The sequence below is a fragment of the Rhineura floridana genome, chromosome 2 (assembly GCF_030035675.1).
Source record: "Rhineura floridana isolate rRhiFlo1 chromosome 2, rRhiFlo1.hap2, whole genome shotgun sequence".
Taxonomy (NCBI): Eukaryota; Metazoa; Chordata; class Lepidosauria; order Squamata; family Rhineuridae; genus Rhineura; species Rhineura floridana.
The window spans coordinates 46,642,813-46,662,534 of NC_084481.1; the positions used below are offsets into that span (position 1 = coordinate 46,642,813).

The 19,722-nt window shown below is 41.2% G+C and overlaps 1 protein-coding gene across 1 annotated transcript in view; it reads right to left on the minus strand.

Moving 5' to 3' along the window:
- Positions 1-19,722, minus strand: part of CERS6 (ceramide synthase 6) — a 169,293-nt gene that overhangs the window by 61,257 nt on the left and 88,314 nt on the right. The window contains exon 4 of the mRNA XM_061608578.1: positions 13,364-13,421. Coding sequence (XP_061464562.1) covers positions 13,364-13,421 — 58 coding nt within the window. The remainder of the gene's footprint in view (positions 1-13,363; positions 13,422-19,722) is intronic.

A 19,722-nucleotide genomic window follows, 5' to 3' on the forward strand; every position in this document is an offset into this window, starting at 1 on the left:
AGGGATAGATTCCATCTTTCTTTCTTTTTTGGCCATCACAGTGATCCATGTACGGACAGGTTCTCAAAAACCATTAGTTTAGGTTTACATCTTGCATACTAAAGCTAAAAATGATCTAATATTCAGAAAGATTTTAAGCTGGCTCCAGTGCTTCTCACTGCTGAAAAAAATGTATTTTACTGAACACTAACTTTTGAAGTTCAGTATAAATACACACACGGATCACAGTGTAAGCAATTACTAGCCCACTAGTATCAAAAGGTAAGATCCTCCGTAGCACAGAGTGGTAAGCGGCAGTAACGCAGCTGAAGCTCTGCTCACGGCCGGAGTTCGATTCCAACAGAAGGAGGAAGTTGAATCTCCGATAAAAGGGGTCAAGGTCCACTCAGCCTTCCATCCATTCATGGTTGGTAAAATGAGTACTCGGCATATGCTGGGGGGTAAAGAAAGGCCAGGGACGGAGCTGGCAATCCCACCCCATATATACGGTCTGCCTTGTAAATGTTGCAAGACGTCATCCTAAGAGTCGGAAACAAGTCGCACTATAAGTGCAGGGACACCTTTACCTTTAGTATCAAAAGACACTTTTGAAGACAATGTAACTAGTATTCTTCTTTCAGAGAGCCAAGACGGTTTGAAATAATGTGGGCAGAGCAACAAGCAGCTTTCTTTTCAGAAGATTTCAATCCACATCTTAGCACTTGCTTATGTACACATCTGCAAGGCACTGTAATGGTCCAGGGTCATATTGCTTCTGAATCACAAGGAGGAAACACTCTCTTTGCAGCAGTTTCCTGAGATGGTCCAAACGCAACAAGTCCTGCAGAGAGTTCCACAGATGAAGAGGAAGCATCCAGACAGACTACTCTTCCTCCGACTCCTGGCTCCCAAGAATGGTTATTCCTTCCAAAAAATCTTCCTCGGTTAGTCATCATGCTATATTCAGAGACAGCAGGAGACATACTAGCACTGCCAGAGAGCAAGCACCGCCTCTTCAACCAAGAGGTAGTTTTCAGAGAGAAGGGCTTTAAGAACACTTACTCTCTGAAGCAACATTCAAGTCTTCAGAAGAATTCAGACCAGCACTGGAGTAACACTCCGAACTAATTGCTCTCTAACCTAGGCCTTCCTTGGTTATCCAATCATGCCTCAAGCACCCACAGTGTGATGTCCAAAGTTCTGATGCTGCATTAAACACTACGTGCTCCTCACTTGCTCTGTGACACATCTATGGCTGGACTGCAGGTACTCCACAGCCTTACCCCCCCCCCGACACAATACACTGGGCCCACCAGCATGACTCTGATGTCATCTACAAACTCAGGTGTTCACTCTTCTATAATGTACTTTGCAATCCTGTTGTTCTCCCACAGTGCACTGGTGAAGGGCTCGAGAGATAAAATGAATACAAGAGACATGGGATAGCTTTCAGTACTCTAATGATGTTCAAAGAAAAGTGTCAACAAAGAGCTTCCATGGTTCCATGAAGATATAGCCATGTTACAATACCATTCTGATTTTCTACAAACTAGAGAGCCAAGCAAGAACTGGCAAAAGATGGGTAATAAAACCAACAGGGTTGAGGGTAGGAAGTGCAAATTAAATAAGGGAACCTTAAGCTGCTGAAAGCAGAATGTTCAGGACAGAGATCTTCAGAAACAAGATGCTTACATACAAGACTCTCTGTTAATCTGGCAGTCAGGTCAGGAGTTAGCCAAGATTTCAGAAATTCATGAAGGGCAGAGGTGCATGATGTCAGAAGCTATTCATTTCTTGTTAAAAAATATCTGAGTGACATAGGCTTCTACCCCTGGTTCAAAGGATCCAAGATCTGGTTGTCAAGTGCCATCCAACCAAAAAGGAGAAAGAAGAGACTTTTCCAAACCTATTTCTCCCCTCAATAGCTTTGGTTCTAGTTACTCAGGATTGCAATTTATAGAGGCATACTAGCTGCACTACTCATTTTCAAACTGAGAAATGCCATGAAAGGAGAACCACTCCAGGATAGTTTTCACCATAGCACACTGAGTTCAACATGATGTTCTAGAGCAGGGGCCATTTTTAGAAACCACATCCACATGCCAATCAGCTGATATCACTTCAAAAAGGAATGCCATCAGCTGACAGGCACTGGGTGGTGTTTGATTCTGCCTTGGCTGCATGCACCTACAGGAAACTGCTGCATACAGCCACAGCAACCGCCACTCATCAGCTGATGAGTGGGGACTCAATCCTGCTCAGTTTGGCTGCGTGCACCTGTTCCCCTGCTGGGAACAATCACACACAGCCAAAGCTCAGTGCAGGCCATGTGAAGGCCCTTTTGAAAACAGTCCTGTGCTGCTCTTTGAACTGCCAGTTTTCAGAGGTTTTCACAATGATGTCGATTGACCCTATGTGTCAAAATTTGGCTCTCCGGGGATGGGGAGGTAAGGATCTGATCTACCACCCAGAAAAGCTTCCCTGCCAATGATCTAGAGTCATAATTAACTGTATGTAGACAATTCAACATAAGAAAGTAGTAGCTCCATATCCAAAAGAGAAGGGACATCAAGGATGGCATAAGGGAGGGAGGAGTACTGGTGGGAGAGACAGTATAGATCCTTATACCCGATACATTCTGGCCCTTTCTTGAAGTGCCGCATCCTGGACATACATTGAGAATGACACATTAGGGCAGAACTAAATAATGCCCTCAAATGATACCCAGTCAAACCAAAGTTCTTGGCCCAACAGTGTAGAGAATTATGTTACACAACATGTGGAATAATTTTTACTGGAAAAAAAAAAAGTCAAAGCACACCATCAATTCTATATCCTGCCCTTCCTCACAAAAGCAGCCCTCGGTGGCAAACAAGTAATAAAATAAAAACATCTTAAAAAAACAATTCCAATACAGATGCAGACTGATACAAAGGTCTCTACTTAAAAGACTTGTTGGAAGAGGAAGGTTTTCTGTAGTTGCTGAAAAGACCACAGAAACGGCGCTTGTCTAATATTTAAGGGGAGGAAATTCTAAAGGGTGCTATATGTAGAATGTCACATTCAACTCAGGGCACCTTCACATGCATCTGCACACACATTTGGGCTACTTATGAAATCCATTAACCTTTTTTATATGTCAGATCTATATATCAGTAATATAACATGTTCCACTTGAGGGGTGTGTGTCATTCCTATTCCTCATCGATTGTTGAACCAACATTCCAGGTGAACCAACCCTTAGCTTTTTATGTTTATAAGCATATTTAATTCCTTCACATTATAGTAGTAAAAGTTTGATTACCAGAGAACAAGCTTGGACTGCCTGTTGCTAATTCATGGCAACTAAAAGAAAATCTGGTACCATCATCCTGCCTCTCACTCCCTCTGCTGTGTTGCATTAGAATTCTGCACCGAGAATTTTCCCTTCTGGAGAAAATATCTCTGTTGTGATTCTTCAACACAACCACACTCATATTCTGTCTGTTTGCCACAGTCTCTCTATAGATTTCAGTGCCAGGAAACAACCTTGAAAAGGCTCACTGGTGTTACTTATGAAAATTCAGGCAATGCAGGCCTAAACTCTAGTCTAAATTACCACCATCAATTTTAATATAATATATATTAACCATACAATATTAATATTGAACCAATTATCTGAGATGGATCCTTATGTAATCAAAATGGCACCATCCACACATAAGAGGGGAGGTATCAGCAGGTTGGGGAGAGTGACCCCAAGGTTTGCAGAAGTACCAAAAATGTTTTTTAAACCCCTAAGCCCTCAGCCAAGACAGCCAGTGTGGTATAGTGGTTAAGGTGTTGGACTACAACCTGGGAGACCACAGTTCAAATCCCCACATAGCCATGAAGCTCACTGGGTGACCTTGGGCCAGTCACTGCCTCTCAGCCTCAGAGGAAGGCAATGGTAAGCCACCCCCTGAATACCACTTACCATGAAAACCCTATTAGTAGGGTCGCCATAAGTCGGGATCGACTTGAAGGCAGTACATTCTTAAGCTCCCAGCCACTGGGCAGGATTAGTTGGCATGGGATACTGACTGTGGGGGGGAAATGGAAAACTGGGAGGGAGGCAGAACAAAATAGACAATTGTGAACAGGGACATGGCTGGCTACAATCTGTGAACAGGAACATTCTACTCAAACATTTTGCTGCAGGTCCACTTGTTCACTCATGTTTTCTAAGAAGTTTCTATGTTGTGATGAGTTCTGTTTCAGACTATGGTGGATTTTTGTTATCTTTACCCCTGCTTTCCATTTCCCCTATAAATTCATCCTCTTGTGTACCTGAATCCATTTGGACATATCTAACATATCTGCTTTAGTAGGCTACTGCCTCTAGAAATTTTCACCACAAGGAAAGAGTCTTTAAGGGCCACATCATTTTTTTTAAAAAAAATGCTACTAACACACTTCTGCAGTTTGCTGGCATGCATGATTCCTGGTTACATTTTTGCCAGAAAGTGAAACTTTGCCAGAGGACCACAGATTCAATAGAATTACTCCGCTACTAGATTCTGTGTAAAATATAAATATGAAGAAGCACAGCCTAACTTCAAGTCAGAAGAGAAATTACTCTCCACTTCTAAATATACTTATAGGCTATTAACCCCCAATTTTTCTCTGTGACATCTTGACAATGAAGCCTATTCAGAACGTAATTACTTTATAAGATTATCTTTTGTTTCCCAAAGAAATAAATTACACTAAGGCACTTCAGGAAAGTTAAGGACTTTAACAATCTATTCCTTTAAACACCATTTCCCTATCATCTCTGTATGATTGTGTAACACTAGCCTCTGAAACACAGCTTGTTGATGTCTGCAGAATCATCATACAAAGCAAGAGAGAGAGATGAACACTTGGCTCACTATGAATTCTAAACAATGAAATAATACGTGCTTGAATCAGATCTTTTTCCAAGTATAAAAAGCAGTATGTGGCAAATCATACTGAATACGACTACAAAACATTTACAAAATTACATGGAAAGCATTTCAATATATATATTTGTACAAAAGTCACACAAACGTGACATATGCAGTGACTTCACGTGTTTTATTTCATTGCATATAAGCACATGCCTGGAAGCAATTACTCTGCAGAAAACCTAAATGTGTGCATGGATTTGGTGGTTGCAGATCATATTTCCAAATTTGCCTAATAAGTGGCAAATGTTTATTCAGCTATCATTACATTATCTCCCAGTCTTATTGATAAACCTGATTTATTTGGATAAAAGAAAGAAGCGGCATCTGCCAGAAAAAGCCAGCATGAGAGAGACGTCTTTGACCTTTTAAACACAAGTCTACAGCCCACCCTCTAAGCGCTCAGGAACATTATGGCCTACACCAGCCAGTATGGGAGAAGGCAGTTATTCCTCAAAGGTTTACAACACCTGGAAATCCCTCCTTGCTCAGAATCTTGAATTGGCAAGATTAAGTGCCACTTCAGACATTCACTAGAAGCAGTGAGTGGAAGCCAGGGCACCTAGTCCTCACCTCCAGATCATACTTGAAGGGAGGAGATGTACACAGCTTCAAATGGATAGATATTTATTCTGCCCTGCATCAGAAAAACATTCACCTCTCCAGAGGGCAAAGATGGGCAACCTGTGCCCTCTAGATATTGCTGAACTCCAACTCCTACCAGCCCCAGCCAAGGGTCCAAGAACATCTAGAGGGCCACAGAATTCCCCATCCTGTCATAGGGAATATAGCCTTTTGTGATCTGGCGTCATTCACACGCCCTCTTGCAGCATCTTATAAACATTCAAAGTGGTCCACAGAATCCTGAATTCTGACTTCAGTCATACATTTGTTTTCATTCTCCTCTTCATCCCACCCTAGCGCAAAACAACAACAAAAAAGCTTTTCATGCATAGTCTCTGAATTCGATACCGCAGAATCCTAAATACAGCATAGGATATTAACAAATCTGTTTCCCCTCTCTATCCAGAGGCTTACCTATGGACTGATTGCACTACTGGCACAACAGATATTCTTTGTGTGGATTTCATTACGTTGTATTGATTTTTGTAAGTTTATAAAATGTATTTACAACAATCAGTGAAAGCCTCCAAGTGAATGAAGTGAATAACTCCACAGGAAGCCATGTTGCTACTAAAAGAATCAAGATAAAAAGCATCCATTAAACACAGTGGTAACAAGTATTCTTGCTAATTTCCCCAAATGGCCTCTTTGGGCACCATGGAAACATGTCTGGAAGTTTAAAAGGGGGGGGGAGATTGTTTCTCATGAATTTGCCGTGTCAAAAGCACCATTATCAATAGATTCCAAAATGCAGCACCTAAAAGTACAAATGCTGAAACCAATTTTGGGTACTCCAAACTACAATACTTTTAAAAATGCATATTTACACACAAAAAGGTAAAGTGGTGCTATTGTAAAATGAATAGGAGAAGGCAGGTTTTAAGCTGAAAGGTATTTCCATCCTACTATGTTACAAGTGGGAAGCCCATGTGGAGAAGAGATGGTATTACCCCTGTAGGGATTAGAAAATGGTAATTGGTCCACAGGAACACACTTCATACTGCTAGACAGGTTAAGTTGATTTATTGAGACTTAATGGGGCCTCTTTACAAGCTCATGCAGCCCATGAGTCATCCAGAAATCTTATTTTGCTGGGCAAGGACCCTTCAGGGTATTAGCTCACTCATGCAGTCTTCAAAGATAGTGCAAAATAGTTTTTTCTAAAAATCTAAGCAATCCTTATGTTGAACACAGCACATAATATATGACCATAATTTGACTATACCCAGTTCAAAAATATAGGCATGGCACTTAATGCAGTGTAAGGCTGAGACAATGTTAGTAGGGCTGCATTCACACTGAAGGAGCAGTTGTGTAGCTTTTGGATACTTCTGGATCCACTACTGTTTCTGGAGGCACAGGTGGTCTCCGTGCCTTCTGTCAGCTTTGGCTACTGGCCCGGCTGTCATCCTCTCTGGATGAGGATAGCCTAGCTTCTCTAGTCTCTGTTTTGGTAACCTCTGTGTTAGGTAACTGCAATGTGTTGTACATGGAGCTTTCTCTGAAGATGGTTTGGAACCTGCAGCTAGTGCAGATTTCAGCAGCCAGTCTGTTGACTGGAACCAGACAGCCCACGCATATAACACCAGTCCTGGCCTGGCTACATTGGCTACTGATTGGTTTCTAGGTTCAATTCAAATTTCAGCCTGAGAACTCACTTCCTTTTATATTCTTTGTCTTACCACTTTCCTGACTCTTAGGAGTTCTTCTGGCCCTCTTCCTCTTCTTCTAGTAGGCTATATAAACTGTTAAAATTTATCTTAAATTTTGATATAAGCTGAAGCTTTTATATTTTTGCTTTTCTTTTTTGGTACAAGTTAATGCTGATTTGAATAATTTTGTCCTCAATTATAGCATGTATAGATGTTTAACACCAGGAACAACGGGTGAAAGGGTAAACACTCAGTTAAGCCTTCATCAGGAAAGGCTTTGACAAAAAATATTTTTAGCAGGCTCCAAAATGGATGCAGATTTGGTGCCTGCCTTATGTACAAGGGGAACAGAGTCCCATAAATTGTGTACAACTATTGACACAGCAACTGAAAATCCCTAAACTATGTTACCTGCCATTGTTTGCATAATTAAGAACAGGGTGTTTGAATACAGAAAGAAGTGCTCTGGAGTCAAAATCACAATTAACGTATAGGCTTAATCCAAGTTAAGTTTTTAAAATATGATAAATCATGCAAAATGTTAACATTTCTCTTAATAGCATTGCAAATTTTATTTTTTTGTAAGGGAATGAGCAATTACAAATCTAGTCTGATGATTGATCTTTGCCTGACTTTTTGATTTTTCACAGAATCCCACCATTTTCTTACAAAACTACTTTTCAGCAGTATCTATATTAATAGGTACAACTGAAAAGCTAAGGATTTTTTTTTATCTTGTCCACTTCAGCTAGCCATTCTTGCCTGACCCTGACCGCTCTATCCCTACTTTAAATTCCTATCCACCTCTGATCTACAGCTTCTAAAACTGACTCAGGGTAGTAATGCACATTGCAATTGCTGCAGGAACCACTGGTGTTACAGTCAGATGTGCAATGACACAGATACACACTCTTTAAATGCCAACACACAAGTCTGGGAAACCTGAACGACCCAGATTTCCCAGAGACATGCATGTATATATTGTAATGTGTGGCACTACCCTGAGTGTGCTGTACATGGGGTTGCCTTTGAAGACAGTTTGGAAATCACAGCTAGTGCAGAATATGGCAGCTACATTGTTAAGTGGAACAAGGCAGTGTGAATGCTTAACTCCAGTACTGAACAGCCTGCACCAGCTGCCAATTTGTTCCTGGGGGCCCTTTAAAACCCTATGCAGCTCAGAAGGCTATAGTGCCTAAAGGACTGCCTTTCTCCCCATATGAACCTGCCTGGACCCTGAGATAGTCATCCTGAGACCCTTCTCTGCTTGCCACCTCCAAGGGAGGTCCAGAGGGTAACATCAAGACAATAGGCCTTCTTTGTAATAGCCCCCTGTTTATGGAGTGTTCTTCCTGAGGAAGCCTGCCTGCTGCCAAACTTGTCATTGTTTTTGCACCAAGCAAAAATGTTTCTGTTTTCCTGGGCATTTGAGCAGCACCAACGATATTACATAATTATATTATTGTATTTTTTACTTGCTTGTAAATTGCATCAGAACTTTTGAGTAGGAAGCAATAGACAGATTACTAAACCTATCCTATCCTATCCTATCCTATCCTATCCTATCCTATCCTATCCTAACCTATCCTAACCTTTTTAATTCCCTGGCATCTTACTGTGCAGGATTCTATTCCATTCTTCCAGCTATTCAACATCTATATGAAACTGTTGAACAAGATTATCCGGTAGTTTGTTGTGCAACATCATCAACAGACAACACTCAACTCTTCTTTTTTCCATCCAATTCAGGTGAAGCAGTAGAGATGCTAAATCAGTGCCTATATCAGTGAGGGACAATAAACAGAAACTCAGATCAGATAAGATGAAGATACTTTATAGATGGTTCAGAGACGTTGTATTCATCCTGTACTCGGTGAGGTCACATTCCCTGTGCTCTTTCATTGCAGGTACAGGTTGCCCTCTGTGACACCAAGAGCTTCTTACCAGAAAAACCAAGTCCTCAGTGATCCATGCTCTAGAAATCTCCAGGTTAGACTACTGCAAAGTGCTCTATGTGGGACTGCTTCCAATCAGAAAATGCACTGAGTTCACAACTCAGCACTCAGATTACTAACTGAAATCATATTATGCCAGTGCTATACTAGGTGCACTGGCTCCCAGCCCATTTCCAGGCCCAGTTTAAAGTTCTGATCTTGACTTTTGCATTCCTTCACAGCTTAGGACCAGGGTAAGTGAAGAACCACCTGCCTTCATATGCACCCACCTATACATTAAGGTCTTTGACAGTGGGTCTTCTGTGTGTGCCCCTGCAATCTGAGGTGAGGAGGGTGACTAAAGTAATTTGGTCACACGTTCAAAGTAAAAATACGGAATCTGTATACTTGTTTCCTTTGGATAATGCAGACGTTGTAACTAGGGTTTAGGGAAGGCAGATGGGGAAAAACAAAAATACAAACTCATGTGCACCATCACCATCCTTAAAAGCAACCTTCTCCCTGTAACATGGTCCAAAAGAGGCCTCATGAGAGATTTGGATGGTGCTGACAATTTTATGTCTGACTTTCATATTAAAAGTTGGAATAAGGTCTGAGAAAGGCACAAGTGGTATGTAATGCCATGACAGTAAGGAATAATTTAATGCCAGGAAGGGACTGGGGAAAGAGAGAAAAAGTAGGATTAGATTTTATTTTATTTATTTTTGCCATTTATATATCTCCCATTCACAGCACTTCAAAAATAACATTGTAGAGCTGGAAACCGTTCAGAGGGGCAACCAAATTGATCAAGGGACTGGAGCAATTCCTCTATGAGGGTTAGAAAGCTTGGTGCTGGGGGGAAAAACTGGAAAAATTGGGGGAGGGGTTTATCCCCTCAAAATTTCCCTTTTTTCCCTTGGATCTTCACATCTCTACGAATAAGGTGTATAACGTTAGGCATTATGTGAAAAAATTGGCAAGGGAGAGGTTTTTCCTTTTTCATAATACTAGAATCTGGGGTCATCCCATGAAGCAGAATATTGGAAGATTCAGGACAGACAAAAGGAAGTTACACAGCACATCGCTGAGATTTGCTCCCACAAGATGTGGTGATGGTGAGGGCCATAAGCGTGGATGGCTTTAAAAGGAGATTAGCCTTATCCGCCATGAATTTGTCTATCAATAGCTACTAGCTATGATGGCTATATACTACATCCAGTATTAGAGGCAGTATGTCTCTGAATACCAGTTGCTGGCATTGTAAATGGGGAGAGTGCCATGATGCTCATATGCTGCTTATGAGCTTCTCACGGGTATCTGGTTGGCCACTGTGAGACCAGAGTGCTGGATTAAATGGACTTTCAGCCTGATCCAGAAAGGCTCTTCTGATGTTCTTATTCAACAAAGTCCTCTGGGCAGTTTAACCCCTAGTCACTTTGACAGGTATAACAGGAGATGAGTATGTGGATACCATTCCAGATACTCCTTTCCTTCTATCCTTCTAGATACTGGAACAAGATGACCTCTGTTAATTATGATGGCTCCTAGGAAACTCCTAAACTATGAGTGAGTGTAATTGCCATACAAAGTGTCTGGGAGCAGCACGGCTGCTGCTAGACATTCGAAAAGCAGAGAGCTTGAGAGGAAAGCATTCACGGTGAGCATCAAGGAACTGTGGCTCCACGCTTCTTCTTCTAGAACATCCTTTCTTTGCCACCTGGCTCACACAGGTCTTAGTGTGCAGTTGGGCTGGTGTAGCTGCCAGCCAAACCGCTTCAGGGCCAGACAGGCAGCAGGGATGCAAAGCAATGAAGGAAGGTGCCAAGCATCTTGCCCTGCCACACACTTCTCCTTCTGCTTGGCCTGTGCTATGCTTAAAGTGAGGCAATTCCAGCACACACTTTAATCAAAAGAAGCAGGTAACTACTATTCTGAGTAAAGAGTAGCGGAATAATGCTAGCACTCCAGGAAATTTTTGTATTCAGTGGGGTTTACTGCAGGTAAATCCTTGGCTGTGAAGTCACTGTTTTCAGTCTAGAAAATCTCTAGTTCATTAACAGATCAACCTTTCTTCCCCCAAAACTGAGAATGCTGCCAGGAAAGCTAAGAACAAAAAAAGCTTCTGCATTTAGCACTATGCACTTGGGGAAAATGTACAAGTATGCAAAAGTTCATGTCACAATTAATACAGCCAAAAAATGATCTAACAGATTGCGCTAGGCAAACAATCTTGCCAAATGCTACACTGAAAAAACATCTGTTTACAAAACCCTTGACAGTATGTGATATGAACAGGAATTCAGAGAGATGCCATACAGCTTAACCACATCTGTACTTGATGTTCCTCGCTTAATTTCACTGCTGTGAAATATGGGCAGCAAGCATGTTCAGCATCAGAAACTTTCATGTTAGTATTTTCAGCCTACTGCTTATGTCAAGCTGGAAATCCACAAAAAATAAAGCGTATTTGTAAACATCTGAAGTGCTTAAGTAGAAATTCTGAAAGCGGAACTGTTTTTGTTTTGCCATGCCCTTTGAACAAGACGAAATCTACTCTTTAAAGAAATGCCACCCCTTCCCAGACTTTCAATCCCGCAAATATAAACAGGTAAATGGTTCCTGAAATGTTCTGTATATACCCATACAACTACCAACAGAACAACTTGGTAGTTGATAACAGGCAAAGAGTGGAGGAGGGCTGCTTCTCGTGTTTATTTTTAATATACGGGGATCCATAGTGGCATGTAAAATTGAGCACACTGAACGCTGTAAAACTGAGCACAGTGAACGAAAGTTTAAAGCATACCAGACTGAGCAATATGGTGCAAGCATTCCATACTTCCCAAATAAAGTAGGGAGTGCTAAATGTTCAGAAACATGCCAATCAGCCAAAACCAACATTTGTTGTCTGAAATTTACAAGTTTTGGCTCCATTTTGTGATTTTTGAGTACCAGTTGTGGCTTAGGTATCAAATGCATGCAAATATGATTGTCTCATGTGACAGTCTCTAAAGTAAGAACCTGTCTCCACGAGATGCTTCCTTTGGGTTTCCTGGTGCTAATAAAGTCTCCTATCCATGTTCTCCAGATAAACAAGCTAAAATGGAGGGAAGCCCATTAGGAGGAGTTCTTCATGCACATTATATAGAAGACTAAGAAGCCGCATGTACCCATATTATGGTTCTCCCCATCTTATATTCACAGTATGTTTCTATACCACTTCACCCTGTGTTATGACACAAAGAGGCTGTGGTTAACCTCTTAAAAGATCCTCTCCCAATCTCTATAGAATCACCTCTAGCTCTGCTTATAGACTTTGCAGTGTCTATCAACATTAACACTTTCCTAACCAGCACAGACATGCTTTAGCTAAAACAGGCTGGCTTTTCAAGTTCAGGTCATACATGCAGCCTGCCTCCATAGGCCAAACATGAAAAGCAAAACCCTTGGAGGAATGTGAGTGCCATGTGTGCATAAAAAGCTTCTGCAGATTCAAGTGCTAGACCAAACTTTTTTTTATTGTGATGGCATAATTCAAGAAAGCTGTCATCAGAGGAGATTCAGGAAGGCAGACATAATTTTTAAAAAAGGACAATGGGCTATTAACACTAATTTGACAATACATGTGTACCTGACCCAAGAGATTATTTACATACACATAAGATGACAGCATGAATCAGGAATGTTTTTATTCAAAAGCCACACACACTATACAGAAAGTCCCCGCTTTTCGGCACCCAACTTTTTGGTGTTCCACTAATACAGCATCAGCGGGGCGATCAGCTGTAGTGTGGGGAGCTTCAGGGGCCAAGCAGCTGGAGCTCCCCACGCTACAGCTGATCGCTGTCAGCTGGAATGCGATCAGCTGTAGCACAGGGAGCTTAAGGGGCCGAGCGCTGCCAAGCGGCTGGAGCTCCCCACGCTACAGCTGATCGCTGTCAGCTGGAATGCGATCAGCTGTAGCACAGGGAGCTTAAGGGGCCGAGCGCTGCCAAGCGGCTGGAGCTCCCCACGCTCCAGCTGATTAGCTGTAGCGCGGGGAGCTCCAGCTGCCACGCTCTAGCTGACAGCGATCAGCTGTACTATACAGTTGATTGCGCTGGAGCAGCAGCGGCTTCAGGCTATGTCCCACTTTCTGGCAATTTTCGCTTTTCGGCGGGGGTCTGGAACATATATATATATATAGCATTACCACCAAGAGTGACAATCAAGCAGCTCTTACCTTTTTCAGTAGTCGAGATCCATAAGTGAATATATAAAGGTAAAATGTAAATCTCCACCTGCAAATAAAGTAAATATATTTATCTTCTTAATCTTGTTTAAGTTGCCCTATAACTTGCCCTATAACTTGGTTATAGGACAGTATATAAACCCCAAACAATTATAGTATTGCACATATTGCAACAAACAAAACTGCATGAGGTCTGCACGAGGATTATTAGACTCACACGTCATTTATAAATCAAGATTATTTGGATCAGAACTGAAATCTGATCAGGAGTTTACTTTTTCCACCTTGGCAAAAATGAAGCACATATCTGGGAGCCAAATGAAGACAAGCAAATTAAATTCCTGTTGATGTCTTTTGCTAAGCAAGGCCAGATTAAAATAAAGAGTTAGGTTTGGCTCAGTTAAAGTGTGCTTTGCTGAGAAGTGGGAGGCAGACATTCTTTATACTGTATAGTACAAATAAAAGAATCATGACTTCCACTGATGTTAAGGTGTGACTATCTCAATAGGTGGAAAATAAACACACTGGGAAAATAAAGAGTTACTACACAATGGATTCTACATATCTCAGTGAAGAGTGTTTCAGATTACATTTTCTTCACTCAGTTAAATTGTTTAACTGAAAGTTTAAAACTTGCTGAAGCAGATAAGTTTATGGTTTCAGAAAGACACACAACCTCACAACAGACTGCAAATAGGGATAGAAGAATCTGTCAATTTCAGTTCTCTCACTTTCTTATTGTTTCAGTATTAAATCCTTCATATTCTTCATATTTCTGCAGCAATTTGTGATTTTTTAAAAACAATCATAAAAATCATTCAGCATTTTTGTGTGAATTTCTCCTAATAAACACATTTCTGCCTATTGTAGCAATTGTAATGCACTGTACTAGATCTGTATGATTTTTAATTGTATTTTTATTGATCTTTATTTCTTTTATTGATCCTTTCATTTCTTATACTGTATTTTATTGTATTACAATTTGAATTCCATAGAATGCAAATAACACAATACAATATAAAAATAAAAGGAAACACGAAAAATGCAATGAAAAATCAATCTGAATATTTAATATGGATATGGCACAGACTACTGGTGGTCCATGGACCATCATTTGAACACCCGTGTCCTGGAGACATTTCTACCAGTAGGGGACCAGTTTGGACAGACAGCATAAAAATTTCAGAGTCAAAAGATACAAACTGCACAGAAAAAAGACTGTGGAGGAATACAGGCAACCTTTAATGGATTATTGCACAGGAACATAGGACACTACTGTTTAGGCTAAGAGCATTGGTCCATCTAGTTTAGCATTGTCTGCACTGACTGGCAGAAGCACTCCAGGATTTCAGAAAGAAGTCTCTCTCAAACCTACTGAATCTGGGACCTTCTGCATGCAAAGCAGATCTCTGCCACTGAGCTATGGCCCTTTCCCTAATGGCAATATGCTCAATAGAAGGTTACCCAGGAAATGATCCGGAAAATGATCTGCAACACCTGCACCATGTAGACACCCAATTGTTAAGTGGGGTGGCAAAGTAGGATCATATGACAGCTATCTTAAAGCACTACACTGGCTGCCTGCAAGCTACCAATTCAAGGTGTTGGTATTTAGAGCCCTGAATGGCTCCAACCACCCCCTAGTATTTAAAGGTACACCTCTCCGATATCTGCTAACTTGTGCGGGGGGGAGGGGCTGCTTGTGGTCCTACCAGTGAACATAGACTATTGGGCAGTGACATGGGATAGGTCCTTCTCCAAGGTGGTGTCCCATTTACATTTGTCCCCCACCTTCACATTGATGTAAACATTTTTACATCAATACAAGATATATTCCTTTAGGACTTTCAGGAAGAGTGACTGGAGTTGAAGGGCCATCAGTCCTGTCCTTCAGCACTCTGCTGATAAGGTTTTTAAATGTTTTAATCAGAGCTTGGAAAAGTTACTTTTTTGAACTACAACTCCCATCAGCCCCAGCCAGCATGGCCACTGGACTGGGCTGATGGGAGTTGTAGTTCAAAAAAGTAACTTTTCCAAGCTCTATTGGCTGTATTTCTGACTAATGGATGTAACCCTGGACTCCTGTGAAAAGAAGGGTGGGGTAGAAATGCAAATGTAAAAAATCATCAACCGCTGAATACTTCATTAACAAAAAACGTGGTCTGAAAGGGGACATCATCTCAGTGTTTGAAGCTAAGGAGGTTGCCAACCTGAGGATGGCAGACATTGCTAAAGATGCTGTGGGTCCATAGCTCTGTACCAGCTGCAGACTTAGCCTAGCTGCTCCCAGCCTGCGTGACGGTTCTGCCTCTCTCAGAGGTTCAGGGCTGGCAACCTGGAAGAGGGCACTCTCCATAGCAGACCTGTGAAACTCCCTCTTCATCAAGGTACATCTGGCACCTTCATTTCATAGCTTTAGCATATGCTAAAGACACACCTCTTTACACTACTGTTTGATAGTAGAAATATCTTTTTAGGACACCCCCCATTCTTCTGGCATTAATAGTTGTAACTGACTTTAATAATGTATTATACTGGTGTAACTCACCCTGGGATCTTATGATGAAGGGTTGGTAAGAAATCCTACAAATACCCCATAAACAGCCTGAATTCTGTGGCTGTTTCTAAATTAACTTTCAAACAAAAGCCAGCTGGATGCCTACACGACACCTGATGGGATCACGTAGTACAGATGTGACAGGGAACATAGCCACAGCAGTTCATATAAGAAAGTCAAACCAATAAGAAAAAATACGGATAAATCACAGAAAGAAGTTCAGACTGAAATCTGAGAGATTCCAAAGTAAGAGAGAAAGAGGCATTTTGGGAAAACGGGGGAGCTAAGGAAAGGGTACATGGATGCAATAAGTAACACTTCAGGGATATTTTATTTATTTAAGGCATTATTATCACACTTTTCAGATAAATAGGCTACCAGATCAAAGACAAGGCAGTCCCTGCTGTCAGACATAACATTTTATGTTATAACATAAAAAGGAAACAAGATGGGGAAGGATGAGGAGGAAAGCACAAACTCAGGCACGGGCAATCTTTTTGCTCTCAATTTATTTATTTATTTATTACATTTGTATACCGCCACATAGCCGAAGCTCTCTGGGCAGTTTACAACAATTAAAAACAAATATATAAATTTAAAAACACATTTTTAAAAAACAATTTAAAAACACATGCTAAAATGCCTGGGAGAAGAGGAAAGTCTTGACCTGGCGCTAAAAGATAACAGTGTATGGTGCCAGGCGCACCTCATCAAGGAGATCATTCCATAATTTGGGGGCCACCACTGAGAAGGCCCTCTCCCTTGTTGCCAGCCTCCCAGCTTTCCTCCGAGTAGGAACCCAGAGGAGGGCCTTTGATGTCGAGTGTAATGTACAGGTGGGTTCATGTCGGGAGAGGCATTCCATCAGATATCAAGAGCCACATGCAGCAGAGGAAGGGGCTCAGAGGCTATATGTCAGTGGGCATGGGCAGTGGTGGACAGGTTCTGTGCTGGCAAATACACCCATCCACAATTGCATTCCCATTAGTTCAACCAGCTGTTTACGTAAGCATGATTTGCATGGGCACGATGGCGTAAAGAGATTACCTTCCTTGTGTGCTGTCCTACCTGTTGGCATTATTTAAGATGTAGGATTTGCGGTGTGTATAGCAGCTTCAACTAGACACAAGCCAAAATTCCTCAGAAGACAATTTCTGAGAGTTCTTTCCTCTCACTACTCTAGAAAAGGGCTACTCAGAAATTTCTCTGAATACTCTCCACTATTTTTTGTGGTGGTCACCATTAACACACGCCCACCTCATATGCCTCCAAACATCTCTAGGCTTGGAGCATTGTGGGAGGATGCAAAATGGTGGCAAGACTACCAACACAGTTGTTGCTGCTGCCACCTGTAGTGGCAGCAAAATAACATAAACCTTAGATGGGAAACAAGTTAGAAAGTGTGTTTCTGTCACTGCTAATGGCGAGTCCAAGCCTTGAGGAATTGTTGAAGAATTTATCCTGCTACTGGAAGCATTCAATGGAACTGTCCCCCCCCCATTTTTTGGCCAACAAATAAGATGGGAATTCCAAGAGGACATTGGCACACAGCTCTAACTGCAACCAATGCATGTACAGATCCTTCCAAATGAACCATGAATTTCCACAAATGGCCACTTGCATTTCATTTATAGTGGAAGGTGCCCCACAACTGGAGCTGTGGCCCCCACCACTTCTAATCAACGACAGCCTTGGCCTTTCTAAATATGATTTAATCTGCAATTAAAGTCACTGTAATAGAGCAATGACCTTATGAAACTAACCATACTTTACACACTTTCACCACACACCTATGTGCAAAATTGATTCTTGCTGGGCTTAATCTAAATGGTATTGTACAAAAAAAAAAAAAAGCACAGGTCATGTAAACAGCTGTCTATGGCCAGTTTCAGAAAAAAAGGAAAGAGTGAGCATTAATATGTTATCACTTTTTAGATGAACTGATAAAAGGCTGAGGGATGGGGTAAATGTTCACTTTAATTATCTAATTTAATAGAAATAACACCACAGGTTTCTGCACACACTAAAGCAGCCCATTCAAGTGTGTAATTCTAACTGCCTTGTATTTCAGACTTGACGCAGCCTTAGAAGCAATAGGGCAAACTGCTTGCCATTTTACTGTATTGTTGCTCCTAACACTGATTATGCTAATACATTTGCCTCTGTAGCAAGATTTGCTGCTACAGTAATCTCTAAACAATGAAAGCATAATATTAAAGTGACACTACTCCTTCAATTATGATTTTAAAGCATGCGGGTTAAGATTCATTGTTCCACATAAAATGTTTTGAATTGTTTTTATTTATTTCTATTTTTGCCCGCTAATCTGACTCAGGACAGAATCTTCTGAAACCAACAATATGAAAGCTTTAAAATTACATATTGTAAAATGGGAAGAACAAAAAGAAGACAGCTGACCTATTTTCAAACTTCTTTAGAGGCCAGAATTGCAAGCATGAAAAGCATTCTAAATCATGGGTGTTAACTTCTGCAACAGTTACTCACAGTTTTTATAGTTGATGAGAAAGGGAAAACAAATGGAGCATCCAAATTTGCTATTAAGTTTCTAAAACTGTCAAAGGGTTCTAAATCTGAGCGATGATGTCAGTGGATTATAGGTGACATCACAAGAACTGTCACTTTAAAAAATCAGGACACAGCAAAGGGCTTTCAGGCTCAAGGAATTCTCAGGGCCACATCACATTTGACATGGTAGACTGGTTCCACCAGTGTCATTTGCTGCATTGGAGCAAATATATAAAATTGTATAAAGCCCAAAGAGGAGGCAAAGAATCCCTGAACTCTTTGGGTCATATCCCAGGGCAACACAACTGGGCATGACTCTTTGGCAATGTGTGTTTAGGGGGGTCAACTCCCCCACCTGGAACATCAATTTGCCCAACCTAAATTTAAAAGCAAACAAAACAAGCCTTTTATTTGATTGATTGATTGATTGATTGATTGATTGATTGATATCCCGCCCTTCCTCCTGGCAGGAGCCTTTTATGTGTGCCATTACAGCTTTAAAAAAAAGAAAAGAATGAGAGCTTAATTTTGGAATTGGAAAATTATGTATTTGGGGAGAAAGCTGATGCACTACTCCTCCCTCCACACACATACACACAATTAGGTGAGCTCAAATGTCAGCAACCTTGTGTACCCAGCTCTGCCCACTGAAGATTCTCCGTGCCTCACAGTGGATCTTTCAAAAGCACCACCACTCATCACATTTTAATCTTCCTGTTAAAATACACACACACATACGCTCCCTTTATCTAAAAGAATATGGCAGAGTGCTTAGGTTTTTAAAAAAAATAAAAGTGTTTATTTTAAGTAGGTAAAATCTTCTGTAACAAATCTGAATAAAATGAACAAATATTGATTTTTAGACACTATATTTTGGCAACTGGTATATAGGACTGCCTGTTGGTCATCAGAAAGACACTTATTTTCCATTCATTTTTAAAGTCTCACTTAGGATTCTGGCATCCTCACCTACAGAGGAAGGCTGGCTATGGCCCTGGGTATGCCTTTCCCCATTAAGTGCTTATTGTAGAAAAGCACCAATGGAGTTGGGCTGCTGTGGAAAACAAAACACTGTTCCAACTCTATGGTGTAATGAAGAAGACTGTGAGGTTACAAGAATAAGTTATCTAGAATACTGTTCTTCAGCTTGCGGTCCCCAGATGTTCTTGGGCTACAACTCCCATCATCCCCAGCCATCTTAGACACTGGTCAAGGGATCATGGGAGCTGCAATCCAACAACATCTGAGGACCCAAAGTTGAAGACCA